This window comes from Thamnophis elegans, chromosome 16 (genome assembly GCF_009769535.1).
Source record: "Thamnophis elegans isolate rThaEle1 chromosome 16, rThaEle1.pri, whole genome shotgun sequence".
NCBI classification, from domain to species: Eukaryota; Metazoa; Chordata; class Lepidosauria; order Squamata; family Colubridae; genus Thamnophis; species Thamnophis elegans.
In genome coordinates, this window is record NC_045556.1 from 25,274,372 (window position 1) to 25,296,655 (window position 22,284).

The 22,284-nt window shown below is 49.1% G+C and overlaps 2 protein-coding genes across 2 annotated transcripts; both read left to right on the forward strand.

Annotated features, from left to right (window-relative positions):
• Positions 1-1,334: 1,334 nt before the first annotated feature.
• Positions 1,335-11,258, forward strand: CKMT1A (creatine kinase, mitochondrial 1A). The gene is made up of 9 exons (XM_032233165.1): positions 1,335-1,733; positions 4,513-4,711; positions 4,800-4,895; positions 8,836-9,057; positions 9,340-9,425; positions 9,992-10,115; positions 10,276-10,410; positions 10,620-10,745; positions 11,053-11,258. The coding sequence occupies exons 1-9, from the start codon at positions 1,579-1,581 to the stop codon at positions 11,167-11,169; spliced, it is 1,260 nt and encodes a 419-aa protein (XP_032089056.1). The 5' UTR covers positions 1,335-1,578; the 3' UTR covers positions 11,170-11,258.
• A 3,060-nt stretch (positions 11,259-14,318) lies between these two features.
• LOC116519338 (zinc transporter ZIP1-like) lies at positions 14,319-16,791 on the forward strand. The gene is made up of 3 exons (XM_032233178.1): positions 14,319-14,362; positions 15,526-15,829; positions 16,143-16,791. Exons 1-3 carry the CDS (start codon positions 14,319-14,321, stop codon positions 16,746-16,748), a joined length of 954 nt encoding a protein of 317 aa, XP_032089069.1. The 3' UTR covers positions 16,749-16,791.
• The last annotated feature ends 5,493 nt before the right edge of the window (positions 16,792-22,284 follow it).

Genomic DNA, 22,284 nt, shown 5'->3' on the forward strand with positions numbered 1-22,284 from the left:
GCAGGGCAAACAAATGCAGTTGAAAATAGGGTGACCAATGTCCAGTGGAAATGCAAGCGCAGGTGGGGGATAAGAACGATGGAGAGAAAGGAGTCCTTAGGGCTCTCTGAGCTTGGTTGTTTTCTTGTCAATGTTTCATGAGCCAAATTAGGCACCATTATCAGCACCGCAAGAAAATAACCAAGCTCAGAGAGCCGCAATGACCCACCTCTCATTTCAACTCTGTGCTACAAATGTTCTCCTTTCTTGATAATTGAGAGTTTCTGATAGGGAAGAAGAGAAGGGGAACCTATCAGTGTCCTGGGGAGGAGGGGCTGTCACATTGCTCTCAATCTTGTCCCTCCCCTCACTGGCTAAAGGGAGCTTATTTACACCCCAGTTTTTTTAGCATCTCCTTTGGGGGGAGATGGACCGCAGACCATCAACAAGTCTCTGGGAGCTCCGAGGAAGGCACCAACCGGCTGTGCAGCCGAACACTCTCCGTTTCTCTTGCTAGCAAACTGATGGAGGAGAAATCCGACATGCCAAATATGCAGGAGGGGGCAAGAGATGGGCTACATTACCCTGATTGACGTCAGAATCTTATTTTCCCATGGGGAGGGGGACAGTCGACAAGAGCCCAGAATAGACTGTAAGCCTGAGGCTGGTCAACTGGAACATACCTGCCTGAATCCCAAGGCAGCTACCCCAAGATTCCCCCATCCAGCGCCCTTCAGCCGCTGGGGAGTTCAGTGGGGCCTCTGCCCTTGGAGTCCCTAATGCAGCAGGAGGAGGAGGGGTCTGCAGAGAACAGTGCCCAGTAGGGCGCTGCGTCTAGCCAGAACTGCAGCGGATCTGCTCAGCATTTCTTAGCGCAGCCCCTTGCTTATCCTCTTGCCTGGGGAGGTCAGTTTAGGGTCGGGGGAGGACCTTGGGTGAGAATCATATTGCACAAAGAAGCTTCATTCATCCCCATGAAATATCTTGGGGAACAAACCAGATCAGATCAGCGTCAAAGAACTATCCAGAGGCTCGTTTGTTTGCTTGTCTCTTCGCTTCTTTTATTCTCCTCTGCATGTCCCGGTGCGGGTGAAGAGGTGCCCAGCCGGGAGCGGGGATGAAGGCAGCAGGTACCAGCCAGCCTCGCCCAAGGGGACGAGGAGAGCCTTCTCCAGGGCAACCAGATTCCCACACCGCCGCCGCGCTGGAGGAGGAAGAGCAGGAGGAGGAGCGCTGAGCCCAGGACACAGCCGCGGGGCTGCGGAGATCGGGGGGCCGGCAGTGGGTGGCAGCAATGGGAGGGTCGCCTGCCGCCCCCGCGGGGCCGGTGCCCTGCCCTGCCCTGCGCTGTCCAAGCCGGGGTCGGTGCTGAAGCGCGCTCTGGGCGTCGCAGCCGCGGGTGGTGCTTCAGGCGAGGCCCCTGGGATGGGCTGGGCCGGCCGGGACGGCGCTAGGGCGGCGTAATCTCCGCGCTCCCCTCCCCGCGAGCCTTGCATTGGTGGCGCGTCTCCTCCCGCCTGGCTGTGAGAAGTCCTCGCCCGCCTGCGGCTCGCCTTCCTGCTTCGCGTCTTCGCTTTTCAGACTCCCCGCGGCGGCACCATGTCCAACACCTTCGCCCGCGCTCTCTCCGCCCGGAGATCCGCCGCCCTCCTGGCCGCGGTGGGCGCCGCCGGCTCTCTGGGCGCCGGCTTCCTCTTCTCCCGCGACTCCGTCGGCCTCTCGGAGAGGACCAAGCGGCGCCTCTACCCACCAAGGTATGTTTCTCGGGGCGACTGGGGACGCCCTTGAGGCGCCGATTCCTGAGAGGGCTGGAGCGCAAGGTCTGGGACGACGTGGCGGACCCCTCGAGGAACAAGGTCCCCTTCTCGGACCCTCCGTGAACTGCGCGCCGCTCCCTTTTCTCCTGCCCCGCAAAAATGAGGCCATTGGGTTTGGCCTTCGGGCCAAGAGAAAAAGGGACTTTGCTTTGCCACTGAGCGACCCCCAGAAAGGGGGGTTCAGGGCCGCCAACGGACTCCTGCCTTCTCAGACGCCAGGGGTTGCTTCCTCTCCCTAGCTAAAGAGAAACGCAGTCGGCTTATGGTCTGGAGCCTTCTCCGCCGTCAGTTCCTTCTGGGCCTTCTGGCTGCCTGGCGGGCTCTGGATCTCCCCCGTGACCGTCGCACAAAACACCACTAATCTAGGGGTATTATCCTCCCAAGAAGGGTCCTGAAAGCATCCACCAGCCCTGGGCAAAGCAGAGCCCCCCAGAATCCCTTTCGGAACAGGCAGGTGCCAGGCTGTCCTGGGGCCAAGCACGGGTCCGCAGGTGCAAAGTGAGCCTAGGCTTCTGGTGCAGCTCCCTCCTTATCTGCAAAGAAGGAATGGAGCCCAAACCCCGCCCACCTTTTGGGCTGCGGCTGGAGAGAACAGCCAGCTGCAGGCTGTTCTGTCCTGAGAAAGAGCCTTACAGACCCGACTGGTGTTCCTGTTGGAGGGAGGTCACAGGCAGCGTCTCCCCAGCCCCTACCCCTTCCTCAAGACACCTTGGAAGAGTTCACGGGCCCTCTAAATTGGCAATAAGGTCAAGAGAGAGCGGCTTCCTAAGCAGATTAAGGAAGGGAACTTAATGTAAGCATTACTCTGCTGCTGGATTGTGAATTGGGGTCATCACAGTTGCTTAAGTACTCCAGGTTGAAGTGAGATGTCCACCTGCCTAAGCCTCAGAGGAAAGGGTGAATCAGCAGAGTAGAGGGGATTCTCCAGCTTCTGGGTGGCAAGAGCCGAGACACCTTGCACCAGGAAGTGAGAGGAGAGGAAAACAGGCCACCTCCTAGGCGGCCCTTCCCAGGACTATAAACCAAGGCAAAGTCCTGGCAGAACTGAAATCCATGTAACCTGAGATTGAACCACATTTAAGCACAGACTGCTTAGACTAGCCACCTTCTCCCATTTGCCACTCTGGGAAGCATACAAGCTGCAAAATAACAAACTCCCCACTCTGACCCCGTGAGATAATGTAGTCAATTTGCTGACTCTATTTCTTATTTTTGTTTCTGGGGGTATCTTTTTAATGTTTTTGTTTGTGAGTCATTGGGAGTCAAACAGCATACAAATATTTTACATAGAATTGTCCCACTTTTATTTTAACTAGGCACCCTCTGCCTGCTAGTTGGCACTTAACAAAGTAGCTTATCTTCATTAACCTGCAAACTTCCTTTGCTACTGGCCCAAACCAAAGGTTCTCAACCCAGGGTTTATAGACCCCAAGACGTGTGTTGTCATCACAGGGAGTCCGCGAAGGCTCGAAGAAATGTTATGATTTAAATTTTGAGTGAAGTCTTGGGGGATTCGTGTCCACAAAAGATATTTAAGGATCCATGTGGTGAAGAAAAGTTTGAGAACAAATGGCCTAAACTAAGCAACTCCCAGGGAAGAGAGCTTGAAGAGCTTGTCTAACAAAAGGAAGCGCTTACAAGCAAGAGCCGAGGTGGCGCAGTGGTTAAATGCAGCAGTGCAGGCTACTTCAGCTGATTGCAGTTCTGCAGTTCGGCTGTTCAAATCTCACCGGCTCAGGGTTCACTCAGCCTTCCATCCTTCCGAGGTGGGTAAAATGAGGATCCGCATTGTTGTTGGGGGCAATATGCTGACTCTGTAAAGAGGGCTGAAAGCCCTATGAAGCGGTATATAAGTCTAACTGCTATTGCTATTGCTAAGTGCCATGGCAACTTAGTGCCATGGCAATTCTCCTTACTGCTGATGGATCCAGATTGGGGAAAACTGATGCAATAGCTTTATTAGTAAACTTATATTAATTGTAATGGTCCTAGTGTCTTCCCCTGCGGTATTCAACCTGCAGTGGGTATCCAACACTATTGCCTGCAATACACTTCGCTAAGAGGGCACGGGAGCCAGTTTGATGTAGTGGTTAAGGCATTAGGCTAGAAACTGGGAGAGTTTGAATTCTAGTCCCATCATAAACCTGAAGCCAATTGGATGACTTTGAGACAATCCTGTTTCTTGGCCCTAGGAAGAAAGTGGAGGCAATGGCATACCACTACTGAATTCTTGCCACTGACTCAAAAGCACCCCCCCCCCCAAAAAAGGCTGCTGACAGAAGACAGTGAAGTAGAAAATTTAATGGTTCTTCACTCATCCTTGGATGGAAAAAAGATTGGCTGTGCATTAACCGTTCCCGTTATTGTTGATCTCTCTGCTGCTGATGTTACCAATCTCTACCATAACGGTGTATATGCCTCGATATGGAATAAGGGAGGAAACACTAACTGAACACCAATATAGCTAAAGATGACCTAACTCTGGGCTGGGAATGGGATGAAGGGTCAGATTTCCCTAAAGGAAATAGGAGGCTTCCAGGGCTCACCTGTCAGGGACAATCTCTGAAAGCATCAGAGAACCCTAGAAGTAGAAGAACAGAACAAGTGTCCAAATGCTCCACCTGAAGGCTTGAGAAAGAAAAGATGGGAATGGTTCAGACCAAAAGGCAGAGCTCTCTTGTCATCTTTACTCTGCCCTTTCCACCATCTCCCATAGTGCCGAGTATCCTGATCTGCGCAAACATAACAACTGCATGGCCAGCAACCTGACACCAGCCATCTACACTCGGCTCTGTGACAAAGCCACACCTGCTGGCTGGACCCTGGATCAGTGCATCCAGACTGGGGTGGACAATCCTGGACATCCCTTCATCAAGACAGTAGGCATGGTGGCAGGAGATGAGGAATCCTATGAGGTGAGTTCTGAGAGGTCCACCCTCCTTGCCTATCAAGCCTCGGGCTTCTTGAGATGATTGCTAACCAATGGCCCTCTTATGACTCCAGGTTTTTGCAGAGCTGTTTGATCCTGTAATTGAGGAGAGGCATAACGGCTACAACCCACGCACCATGAAGCATCCCACAGATCTCGAAGCTCGTAAGGTATGCTAACTAGGACCCTGTCATGACTGCATGTACCGTAACTTCAATAGAGCTTTATTGGCAAAATTGGTCTTAGAATGTATCACAATCCACACATTTCTCTCTGCAATGATTTTAATGTACAACTACCCAGAAAAGGAATGTGGAGGTACACTCCAAACAAGTCTTAAATCTCCTAAATTATATGCTGTTGGAAAATTCATTCCTAAGATGCAATGCCAGCACAGCAAAATATAAATTTGACAATAAATGTATGGAAAGAAAGGAAAAGAAGGGTTATCTTTAAAAATAGCAGAAATACAACAATAAATAGTAAACCAAAGTCCCTAAACATTCTTAAAAAAATAACTGTAGGATGTTAATGGAAGCCAATCAGGGAAGGAGCCTATTTACTTTCAACCAAAGGATCAGCACTGACTGCCCCCCCCCCCCAGCATCAGCACCTGCCCTTAGTCCCACACTCCCCAGAGGGAGGATCTATGACTTGCTTCTTCCACAAAGTTCAGGTACATTAGTCAAATTCTGGTAACAGAAAACCCAGTGCCAGCCAACCCAAAGATCCCGAGAGGTTGAATCAGCCCTTTAAACTACCTGTGCAGGGTCCACAGCTCAGCGCAATGTGCTCCCAAGCCTGGTGTTAGTGACATTTGTACATCAGAGTAGAGTGTAGTCTCCAACCTTTCCTGCTTGGTGGACTGGCAGCAGCAGTGGGTGGTGACGGGGGTGGGGATGGTTTCATGCGCAGAACCTAATCTTGTGCATGCACAAATGGAGATTTGCACACTCACCTGCCACTTGTGGCACAGACTGACATGGGTCCACAGACAGGGGCTTGGGGAGCCCTGGAGAAGAGCTTGTGCCATTAGTCAAATGGATCATGATAAGGGCAGGAGCCACTGTGGCAAGGTCTTCCTGCCCAAGGTATGGTTGCACCATAGCCTCCACCTCCTATTCAGGCTGGACTACAAGTCCAGGAGGACACACATAGACCCCCCAGTCATAGTGACTCTCTATGTATTAAGGCATAACATTAGAGCAGGCAGAGACTACTAGTCAACCACACATAGTATTGTTTAGCTTGGGTTCAATTTTAATCTGTTCTGTCCCATCCAGTCTTGCATCAGGGCAGGATTCACCCTGATAGCCCAGACTTATGGCATATAGCTCATCTTAACTGGCCCACTCATTATAGGGATGCAATGGCTCAGTTGCCAAGACTTATGGATCAGAAAGGTCAGCAGTTCGGCGGTTCGAATACCTAGCGCAGCGTAACGGAGTGAGGTCCTGTTACTTGCCCCAGCTTCTGCCAACCTAGCAGTTCAAAAGCATGTAAAATGCAAGTAGAAAAATAGGAGCCACCTTTGGTGGGAAGGGAACAGTGCTTCATGCACTTTCGGCATTTAGTCATGCCAACCACATGGCCAAGGAGATGTCTTTGGACAGCGCTGGGTCTTCATCTTTGAAACAGAAATGAGCACTGCGCCCTGGAGTCAGGAACAACTAGCACATATGTGCGAGAGGAACCTTTACCTTACTGATTATTTTGAATCCTGAACTGAATTCCCCGATGGCTTCAAGTAGATCTTCAAATGTAAAGGGAAGTAGAGCTCTGTGGTACTCTACCTGACTACTGAGGAAGGACTGGAACCATTGCAAATTAGAGTCCCCAATCTATAACCCAATTGGATGGTCCAGTAGATTACCAGCAAAGATCACCGAGAGGCATAAGAGAACCAGGACACTTACACTCCCCCTGCACAGGTCATGACAAAGGATATTACAATAGCAGCCAAAGCCAGAGCCATCCATGCTCAGGGCCGATGATCCATTTCCTCTAGAGCGTGTGTGTGTGTGTGTGTCAAACTCAATTTCATTGAGGGCTGTATCAGGGTTGTGTTTCACCTCGGGGGGGAGGGGGGCTGGAGTGTGTGTGGCCAGCTTGACATCACTCATGTCAGGGGCGCATGTAGTGGCCCAAGCACTCTGCCAGAAAAAACAGGCTCCTGAGCTCTATTTTTGGCTAGGATGGCCTCCTGCAACCGTCTAACAGTGAAAACGCAGCCATTCTGAGCTCCATTTTCACTGGCAGAGGCACTGCGGGCCGATCCTTCACTGTTTCCAGAAAGACCGTGAGGATCAGATCTAAGCACCTTTGACACCCCTGCTTTAGAATATTCCCCACTGTTGACTCAAGATAATGCGGGTGCAGCCCTCTGTGACCCACATTCTGAGCAATAAATGCTCATCTCAGATTCCAACAGACATAAGCTGAATGCGTAAACCCAAAGAGATCTGGAAGTCACAATGTTGTTGTTTTTTAACAACAAAACTGCCTATTGCTCTTCTGCATACGAGCAACTCACTTGTCTAGCAGAGCCTCTGTTGCTTCAGGGACAAGCCTGTCAAATAATATTGGTTAGATGTAGACTTATGTGCTCCTTCAGGAACACGGTAGGAGTGGCATATCTAATACGATCTCCTTCTATTCCCCAACAACAACCCAGTGCGATAGGCTGGGCTAGGGGACAAGGCTGACCCAAAGTCACCCAAGGAACTTCTGTGACATGGTGTTCTCACCTAGGGTTCCTTAAAAAGCATGAAGCATAATCTTGGTCCCAGCAAAACCTCTTTCATTTACACGACTGTGAATTCCTTTCATTCACAGTCAGCCAGGCTTGGCAAACAGTTTTTCAAAGGAACATTTATCAACATGAACCTTATCTTGCTTGGAGAGCTGCCAGAGAACTAGTTTCCAAACGCAGGGCAAGGCAACACTTGGCACAGTCTCTTATAGTCACAAACAGAACTTTCCAGTCTTGAAACGACCAAAGGAACAAATTGTTTCCTGCAAAAGCCCACTCCTCCTTCTTGCTATTTTGTTTCCTATGGGGGGGGGCAATAACCTCCAAGGTGTAACTTTACTCCCAAGTCAACCCTGCTTTCTTAGTTGTTCTTGTCTTCTGGCAGCTCTGTGCATGCTCACACTGGGAACAGGCTCCAGTTGTTCCTCTGCCTCACTGCTTTCTAGCTCCCTCTCTGCCTACGATGCAGAGCCCCCAGGACTGGCCCATGTTCCTCCCCAACCTTCTCAGGCCATAACACATGGGAAGGACCAGAACCTGTCTTTTCTTGACTCCCTGACTTCTCTCTGTCACAGGCCGGGACAAGGCAGCATTTCAAGAACAGGGAGCCCCTTTGCTGGCTACTAAGGCCAGGCTGACTGTGGAGGCTGGACCTCAGATCCCAGAGTACGTCACACTTTGCAAGGAGACAACACACCATCTCTGCCTGGGATGGTCCCCTCTTTGCACGAGGCATTTAAATAGATGGCTATTCAATTAAACTGAATGAAATTAAATCCAGGGCCTTTTGCCAAGGATGGCGCAGTCTCATAGATCCTGTGCTACAAGTTCTGGGAATCTATGACTCCTACATACAGCAGCCTCAATCACTGTTGGGGTGGTGGGGCACTGCATCCCAGAGCAGAGCATTTGGGGAACAGCTGCTTTAAAGAGCAAGAGGAGGCAAAGAGAAAGAATGATGAGCTCGGGGCATTTGGGAGGAAGAAAACCAGAGAATGACATACTAGACTGGCATGCTTCAGCATTCCCAGCTGCTTCCAAGCAAAAGAAGCGTGAGCAATGGGTACATGTTCTGAGCAGAGGAAGTTTCATGGAAAATGCTTGTGCTCTGTGCAAAGTGCTTTCCTGCATTTCCATGACTATTCCTTAGCAGCCTGGCAAACAGGGCTTTCCTCTTGCTTCCCCTGCTAGAGGGACAGCATACCTAGCCTCCGCCTGGGAGCTGGCTTCCTGCCAAGCCCTGAAAGCAATGGGAGCCAGCCTGCCTGCCAAGGGCAATGGGAGGGAGGAGATCAAAGAGTGTGGCTGGGGAGCCCACCCTTCATCTCCCTGGGTATGACTAGCCTCTTCTTCCTCAGATCAAGGGGGGGCACTTTGATGAGCGCTATGTCCTTTCCTCGCGGGTCCGGACTGGACGCAGCATCCGTGGCCTGAGCCTGCCTCCAGCCTGCAGCCGGGCAGAACGGCGGGAGGTAGAGAAAGTCACAGCAGAAGCCTTGAGTGGCCTGACTGGAGAGTTGGCGGGCAAGTACTATCGCCTCAGTGAGATGACAGACAAGGAGCAGGAGCAGCTTATTGAGGTGAGTGTCCCGCATGGGACAGGTCCTGAATAGACCCTCCCTGGTTGGGAGAAGAAGCCACGAGGAAGGAGAGCAGAGAAGATCGGGCTCAGCTGATGATATTTGCAGACCCAGATCACCTGTTGTCTGGGACTGAGTGTAACTTCCTGCAAGGGCCCTTGGCTGCCAGCCATCACCACCGCTTCCTCAGCCCATTAGGCTGCAGGCAGCAGCTATGCCCTGGGACAAAATTCAAGGGAAGCATAAAGAGACCGTAGCAGGGATCATCATTTTCTTCTTCAGGACCACTTCCTTTTTGACAAGCCGGTCTCCCCTCTACTGACAGCAGCAGGCATGGCTCGTGACTGGCCTGATGCCCGGGGAATCTGGTAGGTCTCTGTAGATGCTTCTGATAAGGAGAGGTTTCTTCCTGGGCAGAGGTCCTCTGGAGTGTGGCTTCCTTTGGCAATGAAAAACATGGATTGGTGGGGGAATGGAGTTGGCTGGTGGGCTTTTCCCACTTTAAGAGCAGCTTAAAGCTTCGCCAAGAAGAGGCTGCCCAGGGAGGGAAGCAGGGGTGGGTTCCGGATCCAGTCACAACCAATATGCTGCAATGGAGCCAGGTGTCTACCACATGAACGTCCACTGCACACGCATGCGCACCACCGCCCTGTGAAGCTCCAGCTGCTCGGCGGAGCATCGTGCAGGTGCCGTATGCTGCGTGTGCATGTGCAAATGGCCCGGTTGGTTCAAATACAGGTAAGGAGGGCAGGCAGGCGGATGGGCCCTCCGAGGCATGTACCAGAACAATACCTGGTGCTCCCAGCAGGCACCAGTATGCCCGTACTGGGGTGTACCAGCCATAACCTACCACTGGAGGGGAGTTCTCAAAAAAGGCAGGTCGGTTGGTGGTAGCCTCTCCTCTCTCCTCATCAGCATCTTAACTCCTGATCAGGCACAACCATGAGAAAACCTTCCTGGTCTGGATCAATGAGGAGGACCACACTCGTGTCATCTCGATGGAGAAAGGAGGCAACATGAAGCGAGTCTTTGAGAGGTTCTGTCGGGGCCTGAAAGAGGTGAGTCTCCCCATCTCATCACTCAGACCTTTTCAAGGCGGCTGAATCAGAGGCTGCCAGAGAAGCTGAAGGGAGGAAAATGGGGTTAGGCAGGTGGACAAAACTGGGGAGGTGGTGGTCAGAGCACTGGCTTACACTTTGTCTTTCCTCCCACAACCAGGTTGAGCGACTGATCCAGGAGAGAGGCTGGGAGTTCATGTGGAACGAAAGGCTGGGCTACATCTTGACATGCCCATCCAACCTTGGCACCGGCCTGCGTGCTGGAGTTCACATCAAACTGCCACTTCTGAGCAAAGTAAGGACCAAGTACAAGGAATGTCCCAACTGCTCTGAGCCCTTTCTTTCAAATCCAGAAAGCCACCTTTCCTTGGTGTAAGCCAATGTTAGTGCTTTTCCCCTCATCTTTTGACCCCAGAGCTACAAACCACATCAAGCTCCCAGTTAACCCACCCCCACCACTGAGCTTTCAATGTGACATTCCTCCATCATTACATCTCTATTCAGGACCACCGGCTTTCTAAGATCCTGGAGAATCTGAGGTTGCAGAAGCGAGGTACTGGGGGCGTGGACACCGCTGCCACAGGGAACATCTTTGACATTTCCAATTTGGATCGCCTGGGCAAATCTGAGGTAATGGCCAGGTCTAGCTGGGTGAAAGTGCCCTATCTTGCCTTCCCTTGCTTTTTGTGGTGCCTGTTTGAGTCATCCAGACAACTGTGGGCATAGGGGAAGGGCCTTGGGAAAGGGTAGGCATATGGCAAGCAGGACTGGGACAGGGTGCTTCCTCCTTCAGAGGTTGGTGATGCCAGCACAACTTAGTACCACTCAAACGGGACATCCAGGCTGGACCACTGACTAGAGCCAAGGATCTGTCTGAACTGCTCCAGCTCAGCCCTCCGTCTCTTACCACCCTTGCTTGTATTCCTATCCTCGGCAGGTTGAGCTGGTACAGCTGGTGATCGATGGTGTGAACTACCTGATTGATTGTGAGCGGCGCCTGGAACGAGGCCAGGATATCCGCATTCCGGCCCCCGTCAGCCAGTCCCGTGGCTGAGTCCAACCGGACCCCTCCGAGGCTTGAGAGATGCCTGCATGCGTAGTCTTGTGGCTCTGTGTACCCTGCAGCAATCCCCATAAAGTCCCAATTGCTTGGCTTCCTTTGGTTTGCAACTATTTTTTCTGCCCATCCCTAGAAGCAGCAGGGAGGAGGGACCTTCTAGATGGAAAAAAGAGTCCAGTCTTCTCTCTTCCAAATCCCGGGCTCCCATTCAAAAGATGATAAAGGGCCTTTAAAGGCTTGGGAAGACAAACATATGGGGTGACAGACTGACAAAACTGCTCCCATCCCCAAGATCTAGGAGGAGAACAAATAGCCAGAATGCTGGGGACGGGATAGCCATGCATGGCAACTACAACCCAGCAGAAGACAGGAGGGCAGCAACATCTGAGGCTGCAAAGAGCTCAGCAATCCCTGCTGATAGGGCACCATGGACAGGACTTCCCAGCTCATCAGATTAAGGAGCTGGGCAAGCGAAGCGGGCAATGCTACCACTGCTTCTGCCCTAGGATGGCTGATCCAATGACCCTGCATTCATTCCCCAGTCTGCAGCCATTTCTCCTGGCTTGGGGTTAAAGTTAACCTGAAGCACTTGGGTCTTCTGTTTCCAGCAGTTGCTCTTCTCCTGGACCCTACCTAGGATGGGCAGTGTAGTAATAGTCAGCTCTCCAATAGGACATTCTAGTATGGGACATTCCCAAAAAACAAACAAATGGGCATTGGGGGAGATGTCTCCTGGTCCAATGTGGTCCTTTCTGAGTTAATTTTCATTGTGTCTTAGCAAACCAGGAAAGCAAAAGGGGATAGAAGTCGTACTTGAGATTTCAGAGGGAAATGTGCTATCTTCAAAGGTAGTGAGGAAAACCACAGGCTAATCAACCTGATACTGATGCTTGAAATACCAATGTAGAAAGGACTTTGGAGATCTTCTAGTCTAACCCCCTGCTTAAGGGAACCCTGAAACTACCATTTCAGACAAATGGCTGTTCAGTCTCTTTTAAAAAATATCCAGTTATGGAGGACCCACAAGTTCTGGAGGCAAGCTGTTCCATTGGTTAATTATTCTGTCAGGAAATTTCTTCTTAGTTCTAGGTTGCTACTCTCTTTGATTAGTTTCCATCACTTCTTGTCCTGCCTTCAGATGCTTTGGACAACCCTATTTTCTTTGTGACAGCCCCTTACACGTTGGAAGACGGCTATTATGGAAAGATACTAGAGCAGACCACAAAGAGATTCATAGCTACCTTAAAACCAGGCAGTACCTAAAACCACAGAATTCGGCAGAGATTGGTCAGGAACAACTTGGGTAATATTAATATTTTTTAACACTTCAATGGCAAAATATATCAACAAATACAAGGCACGCCTGTAAGATCACCTATATCTGGCCTAAGAGCAGAAGCAGTAATGCAGAAACATGAACGCACAGTCCTGCCAACCATCTAGCCAAAATGTTGGGTAGGTTACCTGGACTATACTTTTGCCTTCATCAAATGCTCCACACTAGAAGATACACACCATCTATTCAACAACGTATTCACTGGGATCAGTTTGACATGTGAAGAAGGAAAAGAACCTTCCTAGATATTGACATAAGGAGACAAGATAATGGAAAATTAACAATACAAACACAGGGATGAAATTCTAAATTTCGCAAGCAACCACCCCACTGCACACAAGAGGAGTTGCACCCAGACCCTTTTCAAAAGAACAGAAACATATTACAGCACAGAGTCATTAAGAAAAAGCATGTTTATGTAACAAAAAAGAAAAAAAAAAGAAAAAGCAGAAGAGAAACACCTTTTCAATGTTTTTTTTCCCAATGGCTATCCAAAAACTTCATACTATGTCATCCAAACTCCGACAAAATACATAGCCAACCACAACACAAAAACAAGTCCTGCCATACATCAAAGGAACATCCAAAATGGTTGGCAGCATCACTGGGCCTGGCGTTGGTCCAGGTGGAGCAGCTCCATCCACAGTTTGGTCTGGGGTGGTCCAGGGAGCGAGCGAGAGTTTCCCAAGCTCTTTGATTCTCAACTGCTTTTTGCAATAAGTGCAAGGTATGGCTCAGGATAGCATCCTCCGGATCAAGATTAGGGACTTTGCCTCTTGTGCCCCTCACAACATTCCTGCCTGTGGGAACCTCTGCTTTCTGGAGTAAAAGTACCTTCAAGAGTTGATCCTCTGGTTCTTCCTTTCACCCTATGCCCAATGACCATGTGGGCTTGACAGGTTCCTCATTGGGATCCAGCTCCTCCAGTCCTTCTGCTTTGTCTTGGGTATGATGAGGTCTAGGAGGGGACCCGCCTGGTGTGCCAGTCTCCTCCAGTTCGCTCTCATGACTGGACATTTAGATGCTCAGTCCACACAGTAGACTGCAGTCTCCGCATTGACTATTAAAGCAGACCTTGCCTAATGTCAGGACTGCCTGTGATCAATTCCTAGGAAAGAAAATCCTCAACTCCAATATTTCAGAAAAAAAAAGGATTTTTCTTAAGAATGAACTGCATGCAGCAACAGTCGGGCAAGGTGTGAAGCAAATGCGCCTGAAAAGACAAATTGAAAATAACCCCACAGCGCACCCTGCTCGGAGCTCTGTTCTAACTGCCAGACTTTTGCAGGCACAAGACCTAGGATCTAGGACATTAGTTTCACCCATTAGCCCATGCCCCAATGGGAAGGACTAAAATTCTCATCCCGTGTCTCCTCCTGAGGCATCCATGTGGCCTTTGGGAAGGTGAGGGGGGACAAGAGCCAGGCCTGGCCCTCGCAGCAGACTTCATGTTTCTTATACTACAACAAGCTTCCAAAAAGGAAGGAGGATTGTAAAAGCTTCCCACTGAGTCCAAAGGTTTCATGCTGACTCAATGCCAATTAAGGGCAGATAATCAATCTCAGGCAGAAAAAGGCAGCCCCCTCTGCAGATTGTGTGAACGAGTCAGCAGGCACAGGAAACAGAACCCCCATACAAGCCTACTGGCAGAGTTACATATCCGGGTAGATTCTGATAGCAAACCAGACTTTGCAGGGTTTTCCTCAGCCACTTCATACAAATAGGAAATCAAACGGAAGAGAAGAGACTATTCCCCTGTTGGGCCACTCAGCCTCTCTTGCTCCATGCTGGCTGGGACTGCTACAAAATGATGTCTGTGGTTCCAGCCCTCATGGCCACCTTATGCCACAGGTGAGGGTATTGAAAGCCCCCAAGTGGAGCAGAAAGACAGGTCAACCAAGCCAGGACCCCAAGTCCACCAGGGGACATCAAGGAGGGCAGCTGGTGCAGCCTGGACCTGTGCTGGAAGTAGTCTGCAGATTAGATTTCTTCTGGGGCTCCAGATAACTGTCCCCTCATCATCAGCTACATGGATACTGATTTGTTAGCTCCTTAAGCAGAAGATGCCCTTGGGCGGCCCTGAAGGTCCCTGGCATCCCAGCCTCTTGGCACAAAACAAAGGGAACAATTAGATGAGTCCCCTTCCCAAACTTTGCTACTCCTAAGTCTCATGCCACCAAGGATTTGTCCAGCTGGTGTCAAAGGTCCAGGAAATACTAGTGACCATGTCTACAAAATGTTCCAATTCCAGGGATACTCTAGTGGGGGGGGGGGGACCCAAGGACCACATTTATCCCGGGGCCCCTGGAGGAACTCGAAGGAGCAACAGAGGGGGGTGTCTTAAGAACCCTTCAAATCTCTCGAGTTCCTCCTAAGCGAGCCGGGCAGCCCTCCGGCCACTGGAGGGGTCGGCCGAGGCTGAACGGGCCGAGCGGGGCACTTCTCCCTACTCGAGAAAAGTGATCAGGCGGTCCTTACCATGACCGGCTCACACTCTTGACCCCTCCCCCGCGTATCCGGTCAGCTTAATTCCAAGAGCCGCAACGAAAGAACCGACGCCGAATCCCCCCTCCCCGCTCTTCACGCCAAGCCGCCCGTACTGCGGTCAACGACTGCCGCCTCGGAGCTTGCTCTCGGACCCCGAGAACCGTCCGTGAGACAGGCTCGAGGGAGGAAAGTTTCTCCCACCGGAGCAAAATCCGAGCCGTCCTCCCGCAGGCTAAACTCGGATAAACTCGGGCCCTGCTCCACGGACGGGGCTGCAAAGACTCTTATTCCAAGCCCGGCAACTTCTCCTCCTCGGTCTCCGACGGACGGGCGGGCGGGCAGATGCCGGCGGCCGCGGACTCCACGCCAGGGTCTTCGCCCCCTCCAACAAGGCCACCTCGGCGGACGGGCGGGACGGAGGCGGCCGGTTGGGACGGTGATGGGCGGAGCCAAGCGAGGGTTTAAAGGGCCGGCCGGTGCCGCGCCCGATCCGACGAGGCGCCATGTGGTCTTTGCAGGCGCTAAAGCTGGACTGCCTGCTCGCGCTGGCCACTCTGCCGCTGCTCTGCGGCCTCCTCCCGGCGCTGCTGTTCCGTCTGCGTGAGGCCGCGGTCAACGGTGCGTGGGGTCTCTTGGGGGACGGGCAGGTGGCGTGGGCCGTCGGGCCTCCCTCAGCGTCCTTCTCCCCGGCTTTCCACAGGCGCCTCACGGAGCGGGCGAAGCATCCTGAGCTGCGCGGCGGGAGGAGTCTTCATGGCCGCCTGCTTGCTGGACGTGGTGCCCGATTCGCTGGCCGATCTTCGGGACGAGCTCCGTCGGCAGAGTATCTCGGTACCTGAGGGGGGCAGCTCTCCCGGCCGAAGGCCAGCCAAGCCGCATAGCCTGCAGGCGCCTTACGTGCTGGGGACCCGCAACGGCCCCGTGGCCGAGGGCAGGAGGGGCTCGGGGCGGCTCAGCCTTCACTCGCGTGGGGGCTCCCTGGAGGTGGCCGCTGACCCCCGAGGACCGGCGGGGACCCCTCTGGTCGACCTTGGCCGGGCGGTGAGCCGCTCCCGTCGTGGAAACCAACGCCCACCCCCCACCCCCATGGCCTCACTGGGCGGCCGGGGTGGCGGCGCTGACGCTCCGCTTCTCCTTGTTGCAGCCGGCCTTCCCCGCGCCCGAGCTGGTCCTGGGGCTGGGCTTCCTGCTGGTGCTGGTGTTGGAGCACGTGATGCTGGACTGCAGCGACCGGCCGGGGGCCGAGTCCACGCCCCTCCTGGGCCGCCAAGAAGCCGCCGTCGTTGAGCAGCGGGCCGAGACGGTGCTGTCGCCCTTCCGTTCGCTGGTGCTGGTCGTCTCGCTGTCGCTGCATTCGGCCTTCGAGGGGTTGGCGCTGGGGCTGCAGGACACGCCGAGCCAGGTGCTCCGGTTGGCGGCGGCCATCGTCCTCCATAAGTGCATCATCGCGGCCAGCCTGGGCCTGTTGCTGCTCCAGAGCCGCCTGGCCCTGCCCTGGCTGGCGGCCGCGCTGGCCTGCTTCGCGCTCATGTCCCCCGTGGGCGTGGGCGTCGGGATGGCTGTGCCCCGCGGCGCCGGAGGCTCCCTGGCACGGAGCGTACTTGAGGGGGTGGCAGCCGGAACCTTCCTGTACATCACCTTCCTGGAGATCCTGCCCCAGGAGCTGCATCTTCCCTCGGGCCGCTTGCCCAAAGTCCTCGCTCTCCTCCTGGGCTTCTCTGGGATGGCCGGGCTGCGCTTCCTAGGCTGAGCTGCGCCTGCCCCCCTTGGATGTGGGCTCATTCCTAGGCCAAGGAGCCTCCAGAACCTTCAGTGGTTTTATTAAATAGCTCTGTCTGGAACAGAGCTCCTGTGGTGCCAATTTGTGCTCTTCTTGCCTCAATTGATGATCTCAGCTGGGGGGAGGGGCTTGTTGTTGTAATTTGGGAAGTCTTTATAATTTGCTAAAGCCCATTTGTCCACATAGACCCTCCCCACTTCTTTCCAATCTGGTGGGTTGGGAAGATGTTTGGGTCAGGACCTGAGCAGCTGCTGGGGCTGCAGCACCCCTCCTGGAAGAAACCTGGGAAAGTCGCATCCTGATGGACTGGCAATCCTCAAAGAATTAATGAGACAGTATGTATACAGGAGAAGCTGCTCCAGATCATAACCTGTTTACAGTGGAATTAGCTGACCTGGCTGGGCCCAGAGAGAGTTTTCAGATATGTGCCTATCTGGGTGTTTGTTTGTTTTTTTTACATCGGCTCTGTTATTCCAGAATGGGGCAGGGGGACTGTGCTGCAAATGTGAGAGACCCTGTGACATTGGGCTTTAGGAAGCAGTTGGGTTTTACTCTTGTACTGGCCTTTGTGTTGTGGAGTGGGACTCTGCCCTGAGTTGCTGGATTCCTTTGCATGGTTCTGGTGAGACATCAAGGCTCCTTGAGGCTGCAATCAGTCATAAAAATAACGGAGCTGCTCTAAGTCATCAAGGGTTATGCACATGCACAAATCACACTTTAGAAGTGTGTTTTTTTTTGTCTTGGGGCAGGAGTAAGAGAAGAAAGATAGGACCATCAATATGGTCAGACAACTTGGCTGGGTGGTGCTGCCCTCTTGTGTCCCCCATGGTAGAAGTAGTAGGCAGGGACTACTAGACAGGGCTGCTTAGGTAACTAAAGGACCCTGTTGGGTTTCAAGGGGAGCTCAGGTTTCTTCTCTGAGGAGTTGTTAAAAGACCTAGGTATCAATAGAAGAGAATTCATGTAGCTTAAGTTTGAATTGTGATGTCCTTGGTGCTGTCAGCATTGACTTCATTTAGTAATCAGGAAAGAAACCACTGGACTCCATTTGAATTGAAATCAAGTGTACTTTAACTAATTATAAATGAACAGTTGCAAAGCAAAGCTGAGTCTGGTTAATTAGGTGCAAAAATGGATAATATCAAGTACAATTCAATCCCCTCCCCTTGGCACCCCTGTACATAGTCCAATTATAATGCACCCAACTGTCAGGTGGGAGATAACTTCAAAAGGTGTCATCAGGATGGAATGCCGGACAGTTAGCCTTGGTGGGAAACTCCCTTCGTCCACATGCGCAGTAAGGAGGTCAAATCAGCGACTAGAAACTTCCTCCAGCACATAATGATTCCCCTCCCAGATACCATGCCCCCCCCTCCCCGTTTCAATGATAGCTGAAGCAGCAGCAAAGCAGAGGCTGACAGGTGCTCTCTGAGCCCGGTTGATTGTGCATCTACCTGCAATCAGAAAATGTGATGAAAACTTCCTAATCTCACAACACATAGATAGAATCAATCACAGTTTCGCTTGGGAGCATGCTAGACCAAGCTAAATCCAAAAATGCTAGGGAAATCCTGGAAGCTTGGCATTCAGAGAAATCAGCCATCAATAGACACAAAGAAATAAATCATATTTACACATTCAAGAGAGATAATTAAAGCTAAGGAAAGAAAAGACCAGAATAGATCTATGGTGGTTCTTCTCTTCCTTAGGAAAGAGACTGAGTCTGGATAACTATAGAAGCAAAACACTCCTCCCCCTTTCTGATTAACATCTATATGATGCTGTCAGATGAACTCCTTTCCTGGAATGAATATGTGGGAACAAACATGGAAGATGGGGACGAGATGCCACCCAGGGAATGATGAGATGGGTAGAAGGAGCCCTCAGCTGCCTAACAGGCAAAGAAAGAAATTCAAAAAAGGATCCTCTGTAATGTTTCTGGCTGTAAAGAGGCAGTGGGATATTTGTACTTTCAGACTTTGCAAAACTCTTAATGTAGCCTTACAGTACAGTAAAATTAGTCCATTTACTCTTGCTTCCTATCTCGTCTACCTAGGAAGGTTAACAGGTAGTCAGGTGTCATCAGTATACATACATGATATCTAGATGTTATTTTTTTATAAAAAGTTTTTTATTTTTCCCTTTCAAATTCATTCACAAATATATATTCTTATAATTGCTATTAATGTGTATCTATTCATCATTAATCTTTATTGTTATTTTCTTACAAATATATAGAATACAGTTTGGGTCACTTTCTTGCCACTCCGTGCCTCCATCTTATTTTGCAACAACTTTGCTCCTTCCATCTTTGGGAGGCAAAAAATGCTGTATTTGGTATATAAGACGCACCCAGATATTCAGTCTCCAAAAATACAGTAATGCTTTTCTTTCACTTTTTTCCATATTGTGTATAAACCATTTCTTACATAATGTATCTGAAAATAACTATGCAATTCTATTTTTCCCATACCGCATACCACAAATGCATGCCAACCCAGTTGCATATCATGTCCCTCCAAAGACAATAACCTTGTATTTCTCAATAATATCCATTCTTTTATTCTTGTTAAAGCTGCTGCTTGATATATAATTCCCAATGCGGTAAACCAAATCCATCTCTAGTTCTTGAATCTTGCAACATTTTTATGCTAATTCTCATTTTCTTTCCTTGCCAAATATATTTTCCTATTATTTTATTTAATTTTTCAAAGTACTTTTTTCCAGTTTTATGGGTATTGTTTGAAACAAAAATAATATTCTTGGTAATATATTTCTCTTAATTACCACTATTCTTTTCATTAATGATAAATGTAAGTTTTTCCATTTCTCTAGCTCTTTCCATTTGATTTCTTAATTTATAGTACCGTAATTATCTTCCTTGATAGTCACACACCTCAAAGTCAGCTGTATCCCCAATATTTCACTTTCTTTACTATTTGAATAATTTCTCCATTATTTCTCTTTTCTGTTTTTCTGTTATATTGTTCATTAGAATTTTGTTTTATCTTTATTAACTTTCAATCTTGCTAGTCATCCATACTCTTCTATTTGCTCAAGTATTTTTGGACCTGTTTCTATTGGATCTTCCATAATAAATACTAAGTCATCTGCAAATGCTTGCAATTTATATTCTTTCTTAATTTTCATTTCTTTTATAACTCAGTCTTGCCTTATCTTTCTATTCAAAACTTCTAGTGTCAGTATAAATAATAGTGGAGATAGCAGGCACACTTGCCTCGTCCCTTTTCTAATAGGCACTTTTTCTGTCGTATCCCCATTTATCATCACTTTAGCCTGTTGTTCTTTATAAATAGTTTTAACCATATTTATGAATCCCTCCCCCAAATCCATCATTTGCAATTGCATTATCATAAATTGCCAATTTATATTATCAAAAGCTTTCTGTGCATCCAAAAATAACAATGCCATTTGTTTCCCCGAGTGTGCTTCATAATATTCTAATGCATTCAGTATAATCCGCATATTGTCTCTGATCTGTCTCTTGGGTAGAAAACCATTTTGGTCTGAGTGTATAAATTCACTTAATAGTCTTTTGAGTCTTTCCGCCATTATCGATGCAAAGATTTTATAATACACATTTAATAAAGAAATTGGTCTATAGTTCTTTATTTGCTGCAAGTCTGATTCTTCTTTTGGGATAAGAGTTATATAGACCTCCGACCAAGAGTCCGGTATTTTTGCTTTCAATAACAACTCATTAAATACTTCCAGCATGATACTGCTTAACACATTTTGCAATGTTTTGTAAAATTCTGTTGGCTACCCATCTGGGCCTGGTGTTTCTTTTTCTTTTTTTTTGTCTTTTTATTGCTTCCATTATTCCCATCATTATTGTTCTCTCTTCCAGTGCCTTTTTAAACTTTTCTGGAATCTTGGGTGTTTCCGCCTTCTCTAAATACTGTTTTATCTTTTCCTCTGCCACTGTCTCTTCTTGGTATAGTTCCTTATAGTAATGTTCCACTATTTTTTCCTTTTCTTCCTTTTGGTAACAAATATTCCCTAATATTGGTCTAATAATTGGTTTATGTGGTTTATGAATTTTTTTTCTTTCTCTTTTTTTTTCATCTTGTACACCAGCCATCTTCCTGGTTTATTTGCTTTTTTCAAAGAAATTTTGTCTTGTTAATTTTATTTTATTTGCCACTTCTTCATTTTCCATTAAATTCAATTTATGTTTTTGTAAATCCACCATTTTTTTTATTTGTGGGTTTCTTTGTAGTTCTGTCTCCAATCTCTTTATATTCTTCCTCTATCTTCTTTTGTGTTTGTCTATTCTGTTTGTTCCTTTTTCCTAGCTAAGTTATTACTAGTTCTCTAGTTAGTATATGCTTTGCTGGTATCCCACACATTCTGCAGTGTTGTATCCTCCTTCCTCCTAAGAGCCAAGATGGCGCAGTGGTTAAATGCAGCACTGCAGGCTACTGCTAGATCAGCAGGTCAGCGGTTCAAATCTCACCGGCTCAGGGTTGACTCAGCCTTCCATCCTTCCGAGGTGGGTAAAATGAGGACCCAGATTGTTGGGGGCAATATGCTGACTCTCTGTAAACCGCTTAGAGAGGCCTGAAAGGCCTATGAAGCGGTATATAAGTCTACTGCTATTGCTATTGCTATTCCTGTTTTCTTTAAAGAAAAAGTTCAGTTCTTTTTCCATATATTGCTGAAATTCTTCTTCATTTAGTAAATTCTGATTTAATGTCCATCTCAATTCTTTTTCTCTGACTTTTCCATGTCATTATTATTGGGTTGTGATCTGCCCATATGTTCGTTTCTATATCAATCTTATGTGTTTTAGCAATTAGATCTATTGCAATCCAAATCATATCTAATCTTTGCCATGACATATGTCTATATCTAGATGTTATCTTGACCCCATGCCAATCAAGGTCTTGTCCTTTTTGCCTGGAACCTGTCAGGCTTGGATGAGGCGGAATAGACTTGGGTTCAGCCTTAGTGAGAGTGACTGTAGATCAAATCTGTGGACTTCTGGGGAGGAAACAGTGGACTGAAGATGACTCCACAAGAAGTGGAGCCAATGATAATGACAGACTATTAAGTAGATTGTCTCTTTCATAATTCCTTTTCAGACAAGGGGACAGCTGCTCCTCATGAGGAGACACCAGGTCCGGGAAGCTTCCATGCTTAGTCCATTCTTCCCCCTTGGATGCAATCTGGTGATCTTCCTGGACTCTCACTGCTCCTGGTAGAGAGCAAAAATGACCTTGATGGGCTGAAATGCTTTGTGTTTTTTTTAAAGTCCAGGACAACAGATAATTCAAAAGCAGTTTGGGCAGATGCCTCCCTAATTCAGCATAAGGTATATAATGAGGAGGGCAGTCAGTCTTGCAAGATTCTGCTATTATAGCCGATTTAAATAGAAAATAGTTTTTTAATTGAACTTTATTATGTTTCAAAGATAAAATTCAAAACAACAAAAAAGGAAAAATTGAAGAGGGAAGAGATCTAAAAATGGAGAAAAAAGTAA